Below are 19,546 nucleotides of genomic sequence, written 5' to 3'. Positions count from 1 at the left end.
CAGATGATAGCGTTTCAAATCATACGTATGCTGGCCGTATTTGTTTTGCAGATGGTCTGAAACTGGCCCTCTCCCTGACAAGGTAGAAAGTTTCCATTTGATCCACCGCTCACCAACGAAGCTTCTGTGGCTCTGTGGTAACTCCGTTGCCTTGTGCGTGAGTCTATCCTTGTCCGCTGGTTCGAGACCCAGCAAAATGATTCTAATATTTTTTTCCTACAAGTAATCTGTAAAATTTGCTTTTGATTACTATAAGAGGAAATTCGTACCTACGGAGGGTGGGCGGGTCAGTCACGGCGCAGTAGGTAGCGTGCTTGGATGCAAAAAACAATAGAAAGCGTCACCAACCATGGTAACGAGAAGTCACGAGTTCGAATCCCGGTGGAGGCACGTCAGTCCATCACGACAACGACCTTGCCCCCCTATCGGGCGGTCACCAGAACGAATGAGGGCTCTCGTGGGTCCTAACAATTTACCTTTTACACAATAAAACGATATAATTTAGAATACGTGACCGATGTAAAAAGAACATATTAGCATAAAGTCTGCGCCGTCAATAATATGACGTGGGCATGGTCATTGAGCTCTATCTTTTTCCAGCTACGCCACCGATCAAACTTGCATTGAGCTATTCCTAACCCCGTATAGAGCCTATCCTGTCATCCGTTTTTTACAAATGTCGCCCCGCCGCTATTGCTTTTACCAGTTGTAAACTACGTTTTGTCTTTTTATGCACCCCCTTCCTATCTTGGGTCCATGCTTCTCGAGACGGTTCATATGTTCATTCAGTACCCGGGGCAACTCCACAGTCAACAATGAAAGAGTAAAATCTACTCAAATCTGAAACCGCCAAGGTGTGAACAGCTGTGGATCTCGTTCCAAAGTAAAATGAAACTAAAAACATCTGAACTCATATAACTAGGAACATTTCCAGCGGATAAGCAATGAAACCGATCGACCTTGTATTGATTCAGTAGCTTCAGGTATAACAGCACGTCATACCACCAACCGATCGACCTTGAATTGATTCAGTAGCTTCAGGTATAACAACACGTCATACCACCTGTTAACCGCGTTCACCCCCAAAAAAAAAATCTTCTGGGCGGAATTATTTGCCAAATATGTTTTACTCGAAATTCGCATCGACGCAATTGCTTGAATGGATAACACACCAGTTTTCTGCACATTTGAACGTTTTAATTACAATATACGCTCATTATCCGTTTTGTGAGCAAACGCATTTTCTTACGGTATAGAACAAGACAATAAAATGAAAAAGCAGGGCAAGTAAAGATTACTTGTCTTGAAAAAGTTTGTTGAAATTGTTTATATAATGGATAGGTCTACGTTATCAATAAATACGTAAACAAAAAACGTGAAGGTATTGTTTTCTGTTTTCATTCTTTGTTGTCTTTTGGTGATACACTGTGGATGCGTGCGACGTTGTACATGTGCGCACGCATGTATATACGTCGCTCATTCTTCTTTGTTACGTTATTATGATACATACGTTACCATGAAGCGTGTAAATATACATTTATTCTATTTACATAGGTTGTCTTTTGTTTTGTGGGCACAAAACACTTCTGCCTTAAAGTGTTGGCCCACAAAACGAAAGACAAACCAATGTAAATAAAATAAATAAATATTTACACGGATCACGGTAACGTATATATCGGTAACGTATGTATCATTTTAACGTAACAAAGAAGAATGAGCGACGTATAAACATGCGTGCGCACATATACAACGTCACGCGCACACACAGAGTCGTGACAAAGGACAACAAACAATGAAATCAAAAAAGCATGAACTTAACGGGCATGAAAAACCTTGGTCGAGGACTGGGGTTGCCCGGGTTGAACTAGGGCACCCGGATTATCGATTGAAATAGCAAAAATATACGCATGTACATCCAAACTGGCCCTCTCCCTGACAAGCTAGAATATTCCCATTTGATCCACCACTCACCAACGAAGCGTCTGTGGCTCCGTGGTAACCCCGTTGACTTGTGCATGACTGTATCCTTGTCCACTGGTTCGAGACCCAGCAAAATGCCTCTAATGTTTTTTTTTCCTAAAACTAATCTGTAAAATTTGCTTTTGATTACTAGAAGAGAAAACTCGTATCTACGGAGGGTGGGCGGGTCAGTCACGGCGCAGTCGGTAGCGTGCTTGGATGCAAAAAAAAACAATACAAAGCGTCACCAACCATGGTAACGAGAAGTCACGAGTTCGAATTCCGGATGAGGCACGTCAGTCCATCACGACAACGACCTTGCCCCCTGTTTAAGCAGTCACCAGAACGAATGCGATCTCTCGTTGGGTCCTAGCAATTTACCTTTTGCACTATAAAACGATATACTTTAGAATAAGTGATCGATTTTAAAAGAACATAGTAGCATATATTTGGTAAAAAAAATTGTCAGATTTGTGTTCAGCAGCAAAAATGGCCATAGGATCCACCTGTTTTTTTTTAATTGTCATTTGCCCACCCCTACTGATATCCGACTGACAATTTCGTATTCAAGTATAATTACAGTAATCACCAGCTGAGCCACGAGGTTGATGTTTATTGGGCATTTGAACGTATCCTGCAGTGAAGACCATCAATAACAAATTATAGGTCCAAAACTAAAGTGTCGACACACGTTTTGTTGCCCAATCGACTGAACCGCCACTTTTGTCCTACCTATATGTGTCAAAAAAACATACCTTATGTACCGTATAGATACCATATATACAGTACATGTACAGTGTACTAACCTTGTTTAAGTCAACTGAGGGCAGTCGTCTAAATATCGCTAGTCTGTTTTCAAGGACGTCAACCAAGAGTTTTTCAATCTCCTGTCTTCCTGTCAAAGTTATAGTTTTGTCTTCACGAAAGCACCTCAATAATAAGGTAAATCCTTCATACCACCAGCGACCGGTGAGGGTATTCGACAACAGCAACTCACGGTCTTTGTCAGAGAAATGACTGAAAATGCTTTCCTCTGTAAGAGGAATCGGTTGTTCTTGGGACATTATGCGGAACTGTTAGCACGAAAGGTAAAACACCTACTTCTGTATCTCTAATACCTGTGCCAGCCTTTTATTCGTATTGAATGGGGTTTAGTCCAAGGCGTATCCTGAAACTGAGTCAATGTGTCTGAAGAGCTGAATGTGAAACACAGAAACCCATTTAAGTCACCATGCATGGCAATTGCATCACGTACTGTCTGTTAATGACAACTGATTTTCAGGAAATGCTGGCGTATGCATGATTAAGGCTTGTCAAGGTATTTCCAATGTTTTTGTTTCAAAGCTTATACTGATAAATTTAACAAGCAGTACTGTCTGGGTGGAAAGATTGTGTAGGGATTCAAAACTCAATCCCACTGGGTCAGACGAATGGGGTTTATACGATTCCGTATCTTTCTAGCAAGCGGTTTTATAATTTAAAGATAACATTGTCTTCAGCCAAAAAATGCACACCATCTCAGATGACCCCAGCTAATTTCGTGATAGGACACGAGAAATTTGTCACTCTCCATGCTGGATTAAGTAAGCAAAGGTCGAAGAGTAGGAGAAAATTGTTCTTTTCTCGAATAAAATTAGATTTGGTGGTAAAATACGGTGTTCAACATTGGTCAAAAAGATTGTCCCACCCCTGATTCCATGTGCTTTAATTTACAAATGATCACATCACATGTGAATGTTTTAATAAACAGTGCTTTTTATTCCAGACACCATATTTAACATGATTAAACACAAGTTATTTTGTGTAACAATCTACTATATAAAAAGGTGTAGCCGTGGTCCGATGGCAAGCACATATTCCATGATATATAATTATGATAAGTGCTGTTTTGGTGGTAAAATGGAACATATTATATTTCAACAAGGTCTTTACAATGTTTTATTGTTAAATATTAATCCCAAACAAATGGTTGTTATCTTTTTAATGGTATCAATGCTTTTGATTAAAATGGTATATTTATCGGCACTATGACACCTAATAAACTTATGAAAAAGGTATAGGAAAGCTTACGCTTTAAAGCAAAAAGTGGTATTAATTATTAACGTACCGTTACCTAAAAAATTCCAACTATACGAAGTGTAATAAAAGTTAATTAATTATAATCAACAAGAAATTTTGAACTTCTCCACATATTCTTTAAAGTGCTCCAAAACTTCCTCTTCTGTCAGGTGATAACGCTTCAGGTCGTAATTGTGGCGGCCATATTTGTTTTGTGGATTTTCCTTGACGTACGCCTCCATGTTGTCTTTCCCTTGGTCGGTCAGTTCCAGGTCAAAGTGATAGTATATTTTCTTCACAGCATCCATAGGTGATATAACGAGGTCGTCAAACGCAATGTCGATGAATCTGTGCTCCAGGTCTGGGTGGTTCTTCCGAAAATTCATCATTTCTATTCCACCATGAAAAAATGACCAGTTTAATACCTCCCTGCCAAGTTGTTTTAAGTCGATGCCATGTTCTTTATAGAGAAGAAGTTTCAATGCTTCGAAGACGGAACACAGGGAAGCTACGGATGTGCTCGGATTGCGGTAGGTGTGAATGAAGATTGCTTCAGGATACACCTTAAGTAGGGCATCCAAATACAGACTGTGGAAATTATCTTTAAAAACCATTTGCCGATCACTGTTCACGGCTCCTAAAAACAAATCGACAACCTATTTAAATCCCGCAACAAAAATTGAGAAATGGGTATTAATGTTTCAAGAATAATGCCGTATTCTCGTAATTATTATGCAAACTATTCTAGTTTGAAATTTTCCCTAAATTTTACGTTCACGTCTACATATCCTGCAATTTTATTTTCCTTTTTAATTCAAACTTTCAAAATGAGAAACCACCGAAATAAAAGTACCAATTTCGATTTTTCTTCTGTAATTTCAGACAAAATATGGCAGATCAAGACAAATGAATAATGGTTCGTTAATAGCCCACTTATTTAATGAAAAATGGTAGAATACTTCTATCGAAAGTGTAGGGAATGGTCTAATAATGATTTGTATTTTTTACCGAGGACAATCAAGAATTGGCGCGAAAATCAGGTCTACGGTTCCTTAAGGGTTTGAGATGGAAATGGAATGAGAATGAGAGATGTGGTTTATATACTTAAACGTATTTCGTCTCTTTACGTTTAGGGAATCAATTATTTGTGAGGTAAAACCAATTGAAGACTCACCTCTGCTGTGAAGTATGAGCTGACTTTGCTGCTTGTGGAAACGATAAACTTCAACCATTTCATCGTTGGTCCGAGCCTCCAACCATTTTAAATACTCTATGCAATTGTTGCCTTGGACAATTTTTTCTTTAAACAAACCAATGTTATCAAATAGAGCATAATCTTCTTCCGGACCGATAGCCTCCTCCTTGTGCATGGTTTCCAAAACCGGTATGCTGGCATATAGCTCGGCTAAAACAAATATTTTTTCACTCTGTATTGAATGTTTATTTTAAAAAAATAGTTCTAAAGAAGGTATTTTGGAGTACAATCTCATTATTTAATACTCTTACAATAGGGAATTCTTAAGACTCATTGAGCGGCAATATCATTGTAATGTGGTTTACCTATTCTTTGTGTAGTTTTCAAAATTCGTGGGTCCTCGACAACGGTATTGGCATCTACAACTGGTTGCAGGAGCTCATAAAACTTCAGGCATGTGTTGTGCGGATCGGAGAATAAGAGCTTATGGAGGAAAGTAGTTCCGGTGCGCGGAGGACCGATTATGAAAATCGGTCGTCTGATTGGGATCTGAAAAAATATATATACTGTATACTGTACTGCACCTCAGTAATAAGGTAAGTCCTTCATACCACCAGCGGCCGGTGAGAGTATCCGACAACGGCAACACATGGTCTTTGTTAGAGAAATGAGCCACTGTAAACAGCAAAACAGAGTAGTCTGTTTCTCTAATGAATCGTGGGACCATGACCGTTTCTTGGTAGAACATTGAAACCTCGTGTTTTTCTTTATTGAGGTCAGATTTCAACTGTATGGTCAAAACAGAGTTTACAGACATCCTGAAGAGGTCTACGACAAGGCGTGTGCCGCTTTTGAAGTGACTAGGATCATTGACAGCGTCAATATTTGGAGTGGATACCACATTGGTGCCAAAACACCAATGGAAGTCATCGATGAAAACTTGAACCAAATAAAATAAAGGAATAATCTGGGAACCACTTGACTATCATTTGATAGGGGGCACCTTAGGAACAATTTTAGGTTGCACGATGAGATTGTCGGTTCACACAGAGCAATTTAAATAGCAGATAACTTACAGAACCAAGGGAGCGAACAGCTACCTCGGTCATCAAAATCGCCATAATTGAAACCACATAGTTAATATGTGGGTAGGCCATTAGTCGCCGAATCAACGGCCTGCATCTCCTACAACAAAACTGAACCAAATTGGACAAGTTTTAACCGTTGCCTGGAATTTTATTCCAGATTAAATTCTAAAAACCTATCCTAAGGAATGCCTTGCCGCTTGAAAGCTCTGGTACCAGGAAGATGAGGTCAGGCATAACAGCGACTGTTGCTGTGACTAGACACTGACATGAGGGGCCTTTGTGGGGCGTGTAACTCTTTTAAAGATGATGATTTGGAAAATATGGAGATCCAAAATATCGCTTTCAATGGTTGGCGTTTGACTTGAAATAGGCAATGCATTTTTGTTTGCTTCACTGGCGAATTCAATTAATGAACTGATGTCACAATGACATCTAACAGATTATCAAAAGTTATTAAAACACGATTTTAATTCTTATTTTCATTTATCCGTCCGCAAAATAGGAAAAAAACTGATTATTTATGATTTGGAAAAAATATTCCATATTAAATGTCAAGTCTGTAGCTTGAACTAAATATGGCGTATTACCTTAAATCACTTTCTATGACTGGGCAATGCGTCCTAGGCACCACCATCCCAGCAGGCAAACGACATTGATTCTACGTTGATTCAACGTTGATCCACCAAAATTAACGTTGATTCAACCGTGAATCAATGTCGTTTGTCTGCTGCGATGTTTTACCCTACTTGTTGTATCTTTGCATTACTTAGTGCGGGTGCTTGGAACTAAAGACAGTTTCCTATTGCAGCAGGGCATTCCGATGGCAAAATACTTTTTTGTATTAGTATCCCAGCGGGCCAATTATGTTGTTTTAACGTTGAAACAACGTTGAACCAAAAAATAAATAAATAAATAGGAAAAAAATCATCTTGCGTAAATAATCTTCTGAAACCTGGAGAGTGGGGTATTCTTACTTCCAAACAAGCAACACCAAACCCTTTTTTTTTTTTTTTTTTTTTTTTTTGTAAAATATTTTTTTCAAATATTATATTGCAAACACATACAGACACCATAGTGCAAGGGCAATAACCTAGTTCACTCAGATAACAAACACATATAATGGAAACACATTACAACCGATTGGACCCGTATTCACCATGTAGGCCTACATCTACATTAAAATGAATTGAATATGCGGGGCATAAAATGACTTTCTCTAAAAAAGATACATAGAACACCCACAACAGAAATATCAGGGCCATATGAGGTAGCGGTTACACTGTCAAGCCATTACCAGCTGAACCATGAGGTCATGCAATGTTAACTGGGCATTTAAACGTATCCTGCAGTGAAGGCCATCCCTTACGAATTGGGCCAATTTCCTATAGGATCCTATAGGACTTTTTCGTGAGGGATTCATAATAAATGATAGGTTTCAAACTTGGGTGTCGAGACTATTAACACAATCTTTTGGCGAAAAATCATTCCAGTACGCGGCACCACATGAGTGGAATAAATTTCCTGTGGACTTGAGAAGCATTAGCTCAGTGAAGGATTTAAAAAAAAAGCTTTAAAAACATACCTTTTTAACAAATTTTATTAAAGATCATTTTATAACTCGGAAATATTAACTGAACATCATTATCTTACCTCAAACTCTTAGGTCATATTTTATTAATTCAATTCATCTTAACTTTGTTTTTTAGTTTTTAAATTGTTAAGTCTACATAACATACAGGGTTACTACTTAATATGGAATATTTTTTATCATTGTTATTTTTGAGTGCTGATTATATATTTTGGCTTGATTCATCATAAAAGTATATCACTGAGTGAGAAAAATACCCAGTCTTCTATTGTGAGATATTTTGGTCAATAATATCAAATCTAACGTAAGAGTCATTCAAAAGAAAAGAACACCCCCAGAAAACCATATCAACAGTTTGATGTCAGTATTAACTTTAAGCTAAGATATGAAAGAAAATGATAGCCTCCGGACAGTGATATGTTACACAGTCAACGAAATCATTACAGTAAATCATGAAAAGTCATCAATAGCGGAGATGACCTCCAGCAGCCGCTTGCAGCGCCCTCATCCTAAATGCCATACCCTGTGACAAGTTTTTTAGAGTTTGGATGGGGATATCATTCCACGCAGTGATATTTGCCTGTCGCATTTCATCACTATTTACCGGCCGATGACCATAGCTATTAATTATCTGAGTTTCTTCCGCCCACAGATTTTCAATTGGGTTCATTACTGGGAAGTTTGCAGGCCAGGGCAGTTGCTGAACCCATTGGTTTTGAAGAAAAACAGTGATTCTGCGAGCTCGATGTGGGGTTGCACAGTCGTCTTGGTACACAAAGTTGTTCCTGAAGATGACTCTTTCAAATCGAAGCATTGTTTGCTGTAGAATGTCTCTATAGGAACCCTGGTTGAGGTTGCCTCCTAGAAAAACCAACTGGTTCTGGGCATGAAATGCTCCCTAAACAGAGACGTTACCACCCCCTGCTTGCACCCAAGGTAGTACACAATCATCGTTTTATGCCCCTCGTACACGTCGGCGGGACGGATTCGACAGTCAACCCCCTAAATTCCATATCTGGCCTCATCACTGAAAACGACGTGATTCCAGTGTTTTGGCTGCAAACGCACGTGGTCCCCAGCCCATTGCAGACGTCGCTGTGTATGACCTGCTGATAACAGTGGTTTCCCTACTGGCCTTCGTGCAAAATAACCGGCTTGCTGTAATCTCTTGTTTACAAGGGACCTTGAAACGGGCGTTTGAAAGGCATTCTGCCACTCTTTTTTTGAGGACACTGGTTGCCTTTGTACGACCAGCACGGCGCACTCTAAGGAGAAGGCGATCCTGTCTTCTTGGTGTGGTACGCGGACACCCTGGTGGAAGTATTGGAGTAGATGCCCCTGTTGTAGCATTTGTTTGGAGGACTTTACTAACGGTTCCTGAAAAATGTTGAGTTGTCTGGCAATGGCTGTCCGTTTCTAGCCATTTTCTCTGAGACCAAGAATCCCATAGTAAGCTGCGTTGCTTAGCTGTCGAACCATATCTTCTCTAAGGTACCTGACAAGTTTCAGAGCGATCCCTTTGTTGCTTCTCTAAATACACTCCAAAGATTGACCAAACCCATGCGTTTTTATACAAGGGCAGAAATTGCCTAAAAGACCACCCCTCACATTTCTGACCACAGAACATGCAACTGCTTACATTAGTTGTTTCGAAAGTAGCATGGTAATTAGGTAACACACCTGGCTACACATAAAGTGACACCTCAGTTTTGGATTTAAAAGAGTAAGAGAGAACATAAATACTTTGTAGAAAATTTACTCGCCAAAAAATAATATTCCATATTAAGTAGTAACCCTGTATTTTATGGGTTTTAGACTTACAATAAATGTATCATATTATTATCTAATGTTGTGTAATCGATTAAAACGCCGCTTTTGTTCAACACTGTATCCGTCTACCAGATTGAGATAAATAAGTCACGCACAAAGCAGACTGTCCTCTTCAAAGTTGAGGCCGATTATTTTCAATTGACCAGTAGTCTACAGGTTGAATTGCCTCTGGGTCTAAAACTTTACAGGTAGTAGGAATTGCACTTAGTTTCAATATGATGACTTACCGAAAGACACAGACAAATATTAAAAGAGATATAAAAAAGAGAGCATTTTGAACAATGATGTCAACAAAACATGCCTTCTGTTTCGTAGATACCATATGTTCAAGTACAGTGTACTAACCTTGTTTAAATCAACTAAGGGTAGTCGTCTAGATATCGCTAGCCTGTTTTTAAGGACATCAACCCAGCGTTTTTTAATCTCCTGTCTTCCAGCCAAAGTTAAAGCACTGTCTTCACGAAAGCACCTCAGTAATAAGGTAAATCCTTCATACCACCAGCGACCGGTGAGGGTATCCGACAACAGCAACGTACGGTCTTCTTCGGAGAAATGACTGAAAATGCTTTCCTCTGTGAGAGGAATCAGTTGTTCTTGGGACATTATCCGGAATTGTTAGCACGAAAGGTAAAACACCTACTTCTGTATCTCAAATACCTGTGCTAGCCTTATATTTGTATTTAATGAGTCAATGTGTTAGAAGTAAAGAATACGAAACAAAATGATCCAATTACGCATCACGTACTGCCAGTTATTGACAATTGACTTAGAGGAAATACTGGCGTATACAGGATTTAGGCTTGTTAAGGTATTTTCAATGTTTTTGTTTCAAAGCTTAAACTGAGAAATTTAACAAGCAATACTGTCTGGGTGGGAGGATGGTGTGGTGATTTCAAAACACAATCTCATTGGGTCTGACGAATGGGGTTTCAGACGAAAACGATTGCAACGATCTTCCTAGTAAGCGGCTTTATAATTTAAAGATAATATTGTCTTCAGCCAAAAACTGCACACCATCTCAGATAACCCCGGCTAATTATGTGATAGGACACGAGACATTTGGCACTCTGTACAACGACAGACTAATACTGCTAATATAATATAATATAATATAATATAATATAATATAATATAATATAATATAATATAATACTAAGACTGCTGGATCATTTAAGCAAAGGCTCTAGAGTCGAAGAAAACTGTTCTTTTCTCGAATAAAAATAGAATTAGTGGTAAAATACAGCATAAGTTTTAAAAAATGGATTTAAAGTAGTATTTTTTCTCAACGTATTTGAAACTTTGTATTGCCTATTCATTTCAATGAATTTAAAGAAATCAAAATTTCCTGAAACAATTTATTGTGTCTTAAATCCATTTAAAGACTCACCTTTGTTATGAAGTAGAAACAGGATCTGCTGTTTTGCAAAACGATACGCTTCAAGTTATTCCCAGCAAGCAACACCACGTTGACACCACGTGGTGAGCACGTCTCACTGATTGTGGCAGCAAGGCTACTTTAAATGTGGTACCAACGTAACTCTGTAACCGTTATTTTTGCGTGGAATACACGTTTGACCCCCACGTTACGTGTAACGTAGCAGCAATGTTACTCTGAACGTGGTACGTTCCCTCATAAATTTGTAAGAGGTTTGAACGTGAAATACCCGTAAATCTGTAAGGTTTGAACCTGGGATATACGTTGCAGCTCCAAATTACGAATAACATGGCAGCAACGTTCCTTTGAACGTGGTTTCCACGTAAATTTGTAACCAATTTTTACGTGAAATACACATTCTTCCCCCACGTTACATATAACGTGGCAGCAACGTTCCTTTGAAAGTGGTTTCCACGTAAATTTGTAACCGTGTTTTTACGTGGAATACACGTTCTACCCTCACGTTACATATAACGTGGCAGGAACGTTACTTTGAACTTGGATCCCACGTGAAATTGTAAGAGGTTTGAACGTGGAATACATGTTTCAGCACTACGTTACGAGTAACGAAGCAGCAACGTGGTTTCCACGTAAATTTGTAATCGTTTTTTTTTTTTTTTTTGCGTGGAATACACGTCCTACCCCAACGTTACTTATAACGTGGCAGCAACGTAACTTTGAACGTGGATCCCACGTTAACTTGTAAGAGGTTTGAATGTGGAATACATGTTTCAGCAACGTTCCTTTGAACGATGTTCCCACGTAAATTTGTTACCGTTTTTTTGCGTGGAATACAGGTTTCACCCCCACGTTACATATAACGTGGCAGCAACGTTACTTTGAACGATGTTCCCACGTAAATTTGTAACCGTTTTTTACGTGGAAGACACGATTCAGCCCCACGTTACATATAACGTGGCTGCTACGTTTCTTTGATCGTTGCTTCCACGTAAATTTGTAATCGTTTTTTTACGTTGAGTACACGTTCTACCCCAAGTCACATATAAAAAAATAAAAGGAGCTATAAGTTTTTATTGCCGCCACGCTTAAGCAGTGACCTGTATAGTGCATGGGGATGAATGCAATGTCCCAAGATTGGTGAAATGTTACCCATATAGACGTGCAGGCTCTAATGCTTTCTGCACATAATCAACTTCTAACGAGAGAAATTCGAGACATATGCGGAAAAAAGACCATAACTTTCAAACGAACCACAGTGTGTGTGTGTGTGTGTGTGTGTGTGTGTGTGTGTGTGTGTGTGTGTAGGGGGGGGGGGGGGCGGGCGTGAAAGAGTGTTTTCCATCATCAATTTTACTACACAGACTTTGGCCACAGAACAATTGATGAAAAGTTTACTATCATTATATGATGCCAGGAGGAAGAAACCCTCATTGTCGGTAGGTCAGTATGATCTCTCCCATGCTATTGTTAGGAGAGATCTAGAAGACATAACTGCACATACAGACAACTAAGTAGTAGAAGTAAATTGGGCTTTAGCAAATACCTTTTTTGTTTTAGTAGTAGTCATATTGTACGACGGGCTAATAGCATACTTATTTATAATTGTACCCTGGCTAGAGAGAGCAAGAACATCAGAAACGAGTTTCAAAGCAAGTTCAAGGGATGGATTCGCGGTTCCACTGAACACTAGCTCAGCAAGCATAACCTGGCAATACCGGAAAACTAGCAGAATAAATTATTACTGGTTTACTCTCTCTCTCTCCTTCTCTTTCTTTCTCTCTCTCTCTCTCCCTCCCTCTCTCTCTCTCTCTCTCTCTCTCTCTCTCTCTCTCTCTCTCTCTCGTCTAAATGGCTATTTATCGTCACGCATAAACCAGATATCCCTTGTACGTCTCGTGTCAATTTCTGACATTATGTGATGCGATGAAAGACAGAATGTTGTCACGGTAATGTAAATGGGTCTCTACATTTCACATTCAGCACTTCTCGGCCAATCAGACACATTGGTTCATTGTCGTGAGCTGCCCTTGACATGTCGGCCACGCCTTGGACTACATGCCATTAAATGAAGGACATTCAACTTGCAGGTGACTTTAAGATCGACTATTTGGCATAGAATAGAAGTTTCTGAGGCTTATGTTTTGCCTGTACTGAGCAATCTGTCTGACTGAGTTAGCGGTGAGAATATTGAACAATGTCCCAAGGACAAACTATTCCTCTCACAGAGGAAAGTATTTTAAGTCATTTCTCTGAAGAAGACCGTGAGTTGCTGTTTTCGGATACCCTCACCGGTCACTGGTGGTATGAAGGATTTACCTTATTACTGAGGTGCTTTCGTGAAGACAAAGTTGTAACTTCGGTAGGAAGACAGGGGATTGAAAGACGCTGGGTTGATGTCCTTAACAACAGACTAGCAATATCAAGACGACTGGTTTCAGTTGATTTAAGCAAGGTAAGTACGCGAAGAAACTAACTTTTTGAAAAATGAAGAGGTGGTTCTCTTGACATCTGTGGTGGTAAATTTCTCATTAGATTATGTCTTTATTTCCACAGTCTTGTAGATGTCTTAAAGTTTAATGAGAGTTGTTTTTGTCTAGTAAACGGAAAGATTAAGAACGAAGCCTTTAAAAACCTCTACAGCGTTAAGACTAACATTCCACAAAGGTACCGGAATGTGACATTGTAACATTATATTTATGACCCACACCGACCTTTTCAAATCGAGCTGGGGTACACTGAATCAGGTCACTTTACGAGGTTCCACCATGCGTACATGATGCTACAAGGTGCTGTGTGTGTGTGTGTGTGTGTGCGAGTGTGTGTGTGTGTGTGTGAAGTCACAATGTCTTCGAAAGTTCGATCCCAGCTGTTTAGTTGTTCCAAGGGATACTGATTAGAGATTCAGAGTTGGTAAAGTGATCGCTTCAAAAGGTTTTATTAACGTCATGTTGTTATATCAAGACTATTTTAATAAAAGTAAAAAAATGTCAATCACTTAAATTGAACCGGTGTAACGAGACTGAGAGTCCATGTAACAGAAAGTCCGCCCTCCATTTAGTTATAATGGTAAGGGTTCGCCTGACCTAAGTGGGTCAAATACATGGGACTTGCCCTAACCTGTACTAATTATTTGGGACCCCAGTGAAACGAAATTGAGGGTCCGTGTAACAGAGAGTCAGCCCTCCATTTAGTTATAATTGTTATAAGGTTGACCTAGCTTAAGTGGGTCAAAATCTAAGGCGAGCCGTACCTGTGCAAATGAATTGGAAGCGGACACTCCATTATGGGGAACTCTCTGTCACGTTACACCGGTACAAGCTGCATCAGTTGTGTATATGGCACTTGACGTGAAGACGTCCCATGTCAAAGCAATACTGTACATAGTGTATGCAGCCCAGAACATGTTAGGGTTGTATGCTGAGTTGGGGAGAGGGTTATTGATATTCTACTTCATCACTGTCAAGTTCATTACGGAACCACATGAGATAGCGCAGGCGTATCGGACTTCAGTGCGCAACCAACTGGACTTCCAGACGGACGCATAACAATTCTTCCTACGCGGTTTTTTCATTTTTTGATGGAAACCTTCAATATTTCTTCTCAAGAAGAAGACGCCCTACTGGGGCCAGGGGTGGGTATTACCCCCTCTGAATCGAGAAACATTTTCTCAGCAATAGATGGCCTTAAGGGCACTATGGAGGCTGTTGCCTCCAATATACAGAAAATGGGCGAGGTTTGGGCGACAATGGCAGCCGAAAACAAACCCGCCAAACGCTCTGCGACGGTCTTTGAAGGAGAGGAAGGAGACGACTCCTCCTGCTCCGATATTGACAGTCCTATGGACCATCAGGACGAAGACGACGTTGCGAGCCACAGTACTGCTGTCTTAGAAGATGTAAGCGCATCATTTGAAGATGAGGAGGATACTGGGCCGAATATAAGCGCTAAATTGGCTGAAATTGCCAATAAAGCTTTTTCTAAGCCACTGGCGACAGAAAAAGTAAAAAAGAAGAAGGAGTTGTACTTGAGGCCACAGTGCCTCGGGTTAACAAAGAAATTTGGCGCAGAATGCGTAAACAGAACTATCTCAAGAAAAGAGATCTGAGATTTTCTTCCATCCAAAGTGCTATCACTAAAAGCACCTTTGCAATGTTATCCGTTGCGGAAAACTTGCTAAGCAAACCCGCCGAGCCTTCGACAGAACAATCCATACGCGCATGTTTAGATGCCGTATTTCTGCTCGGGCATGCGAACACGTCAGTGTCGCTACAAAGGCGGGAATTACTGCGGCCCGTGCTTAAAAGCGATCACGCCGGGTTATGCGATGCCAACATACCCGTAACCTCTTTACTATTTGGTGACGACCTGCCAAAATCCGTCAAAGATATACGGGAAATGGACAAGGTGGGTCGGGACGCGGTCCAACCGTACCAGCCAAAAAACTGGAAGAGGCCGGGGTACAACCCCCGGCACGGACAGGGCTACAATTCCCGAGAGGGACACCCCCAGGACTGGTTCAACAAACCAGGGCCGAGTGGCGTGAGAAGGGGAAAGAAGTTCAAGAAAGAGTAGAACCCACTATGAAGGTGAGGACTCTAGAAACATTTAAAAGTGAATTTTCACTGTTTATTTTAGATGCCGTTAAAAAGGCTAACTATGATATTCTTACTTTTGAAGGAGGCAGATTACGGTATTTTATAGACGAATGGAGATCTATAACCTCCGACAAAGAAATATTAAGAATAATTAAAGGCATGGAACTAGATTTCCGTGTAATGCCAGTGCAGGCAAGACCAATAAGGGAGGCAAAATTCAATGCCTCTGAAACCGTAGAAATAGAAAAGGAAATACAGAGATTATTTTGAGAATGAAAAAGAGCGGGAAATACCGACTCATTTGTAATCTAAAAGAGTTAAATGAGTGCATTGATAATCACCATTTTAAAATGGATTCATTGCAAACAGCAATTAAGATGATGACGCCTAACTGCTGGCAATCAAGTATTGATCTCTCTGATGCATATTATTGCATATTTGTCTCTGAAAAATATCAAAAATACTTAAAATTCCAATGGAAATCAAAGTTATACCAGTACAGGGCGTGTCCAATGGGCCTCAATATAAGCCCCAGGGTCTTCACCCGGGTTCTTAAGCCAATTTTCTCTTGCTTAAGGAAAAGCGGGTATCTCTCCGTAGTATATATAGATGACACATATTTACAAGGAGAGAGCATTGAAGCTTGCAACAAAAACGTTAAAGCTACGATCGAAATGCTTACTCAATGTGGCTTTGTCATAAATCCGGAAAAATCGGTGTTTCAAGCTACACAATCTATAGAATTTTTAGGATTTATTCTGAACTCTGTAGATATGACTGTGGCAATATCTGACTCCAAAAGTTGCAAGATAATTGATCTTTGTAATTCTTTCTTGAAGAAAACGTCTCCAACTATAAGAGAATTGTGTACCATTATAGGAAATTTAATTGCGACCTTCCCCGCCGTTCCTAATGGGAAACTTTTCTACAGACAGTTGGAAAATGATAAAATAGCAGCTTTAAAAGATGCCAAAGGAAACTTTGATGCAAAAGTTAATATATCAGATATGGCTGTAAGTGATTTAAGGTGGTGGATTAGTTGCTTAAAAGGCTCAAAAGCACCAGTCACAGTAAGAAACCCCGATCTAACTCTTGAAACAGATTCCAGTACAATGGGTTGGGGTTGTTATTGTCGAGAATTGAACATCAAAACAGGTGGTCAGTGGAAACCTTCAGAGTCTGATCATCATATAAACTTTCTCGAGCTTCAGGCAGCTCAGTTTTCACTTCAGGCACTCTGTAACGATAAGAAAAACATTCACATCAAACTATTGATGGATAACACCACTGCCGTTGCTTACATAAGAGAGCAGGGGGGCAGTAGATCTTTGGAATGTAATGCAATTGCAAGAAATATTTGGATGTGGGCTACCGAAAGATCCATTTGGCTAAGCGCATCACATATACCGGGTATAGTTAATGTCAAAGCAGATTATGAAAGCAGACATTTCCACTGTGAGAAAGAGTGGATGTTGAATTGCTCTGTCTTTAACAAAGCCCTTGAATTACTACAATTTGTACCAACCATTGATATGTTTGCCACTAGGCTTAATCATCAATTAGACAAATATGTCTCATGGAGACCTGAACCTCAATCTTTTGCTGTTGACGCTTTTTCAATCCCATGGGGAAATTTATCAGTTTACTGTTTCCCACCTTTCAGTTTGATGCCGGCAGTACTACAAAAGATGACATTAGAGCAAGTAACAGGGATAGTTGTGTTTCCCAACTGGCCGACTCAGTCGTATTACACAACAGCGCTGAACATGTTAATTGCGCCGCCAATTTATGTTCCCAAGCGGAAAGACCTTCTTCAACTACCGGGAACGAAGGAAATTCACAAAATATGGGACAAGTTAAATCTGCTCATATGCCTCTTATCAGGAGATCGTTCGAGGAGCGAAAGATTCCGCAGAATGTTGCCGAGATACTGTTATCCTCTTGGAGGCCAAGCACATCTAAGCAATATGACTGTTATCTTAAACGATGGCACGAGTACTGTAATAGACGGAAAATTAATCCGTTTCACACAACTATAAACAATATTCTAATTTTCCTTACAGAGTTGTATGAGCAAAACATTGGATACTCTGCCATAAACACGGCCAAGAGTGCCTTATCTTCCATCGTTATTATTACTGACAGCGACCACGTGCAAGTGGGGCAACACCCAATAGTTAAAAGATTCATGAAGGGTGTGTTTAACAGGAAACCCTCTCTCCCTCGTTACACAACGGTCTGGGATGCCTCAATTGTTCTGGGGAAGCTGAGAGACATGCATGTTGACGGACTGCCTTTGAAGCAATTAACACTGAAAACCGTAATGCTGTTAGCACTGCTTTCCGGACAACGGGTGCAAACGCTCCGTGCATTAACTGTGGACAACATGAAATTAACCGAGTCCAGCGTAGAGTTTCACATTGATGTGCTTTTAAAGCAAAGTAAACCTGGACATCATTTATCCCAGATAGCATTATCAGCTTATACAGATAAATCACTGTGCATAGTGCACCATCTTCAGACGTACGTAACTGAAACAGCTCCTTTGAGAAAATCAAACGTGTTGTTTATCAGCTATCAAAAACCACACTTGGCAGTTTCAGCAGAGACCATTTCTCGCTGGATTAAACAAGTTTTAGCCGACAGTGGAATAGACACTAGTGTTTATTCAGCACATAGCACACGCGCCGCGTCGACATCAGCGGCAGCATTAATGGGATGCCCTATTGACGAAATATTAAAGCATGTTGGTTGGGCAAACGCAAGTACATTCGCCACGTTCTATAATAAAACTAAACATATTGTCAAAATGGACTCCAAAGTTTTAGAAACAATGACAAAAGTTTGAAGCTTTATTACAGTGAACAGTGGACGCTGACATTATTTATGTATAAACAAACAGACGCTAAGTGGCAACTGAAAGATATTCAATATTCAGTGTTTTAAAATGTACTACATGTATATTGGCTATATTGTTATACACAAATACACATATCAAATTTATGCTGCAGGTGTTGTTTTAATTTTTGTGGGGTAATCACAATGGCCTCAGAGCTTTTAAAATCTCATGTGGTTCCGTAATGAACTTGACAGTGATGAAGTAGAATTAAAAAATTAAACGAAACTTACCGAAGTTGAAGTTTGATTGTAATTCTACTTCATCGCTGGAAAGGAATGTAGGAATCACATGCCCACCCTAGGGTACTTAGCCCTCCCAGTAATACAATTTTTCAGGAAGTTTACAGACAGCAGTCAAGTGGTCATTACAATTTAGGCCTTCGTGCAGTACACTTTCGACCATTGGATTAACTGCGTTCAAAACTGAAGTCCGATACGCCTGCGCTATCTCATGTGATTCCTACATTCCTTTCCAGCGATGAAGTAGAATTACAATCAAACTTCAACTTCGGTAAGTTTCGTTTAATTTTTTAATTATATGATAAACCTTACATGCAACCATTTATTTGTACTGACCGAAGGAAAAGTGGGAGTTTTTAGATAAACTGGGAAAATCTTAAGCTTTTTGAAGATCCCACCAAAGAAAATTATGGGACTGGCAACCTCCCCCCCCCCCTACAATCACAGACATACAGCCCACGGGCCTGAAATGCCTTATGGTACATGCTTATTTTTTTATTGAACGATTGAATGTATTCAAGTACGTATAATATTTTTTATTCAGATACATATCAAACGGCCGATTTTCATAATTGGTCCTCCGCGCTCTGGCACAAGTTTCCTCCAAAACCTGTTATTCTCCGATCCGCAGAATACATCCCTGAAGTTTTATGAAGTTTTGCGACCAATTATAGATGGCGCCCCTGTCGAGGCGGACCC

At 39.9% G+C, this 19,546-nt stretch overlaps 1 protein-coding gene across 1 annotated transcript; it reads left to right on the top strand.

Moving 5' to 3' along the window:
- Positions 1–14,808: 14,808 nt before the first annotated feature.
- On the top strand, positions 14,809–18,703 carry LOC106156643 (uncharacterized). Its single transcript, XM_086998559.1, has 3 exons — positions 14,809–15,158; positions 15,499–15,700; positions 17,373–18,703. Exons 1-3 carry the CDS (start codon positions 14,809–14,811, stop codon positions 18,555–18,557), a joined length of 1,737 nt encoding a protein of 578 aa, XP_086854685.1. The 3' UTR covers positions 18,558–18,703.
- Positions 18,704–19,546: the final 843 nt, after the last annotated feature.

This window comes from Lingula anatina, unplaced genomic scaffold (genome assembly GCF_051362555.1).
Source record: "Lingula anatina isolate TDL-2025a unplaced genomic scaffold, LinAna3.0 unanchor82, whole genome shotgun sequence".
Classification (NCBI taxonomy): Eukaryota; Metazoa; Brachiopoda; class Lingulata; order Lingulida; family Lingulidae; genus Lingula; species Lingula anatina.
This window is presented reverse-complemented; position numbering and strand designations above follow the sequence as displayed.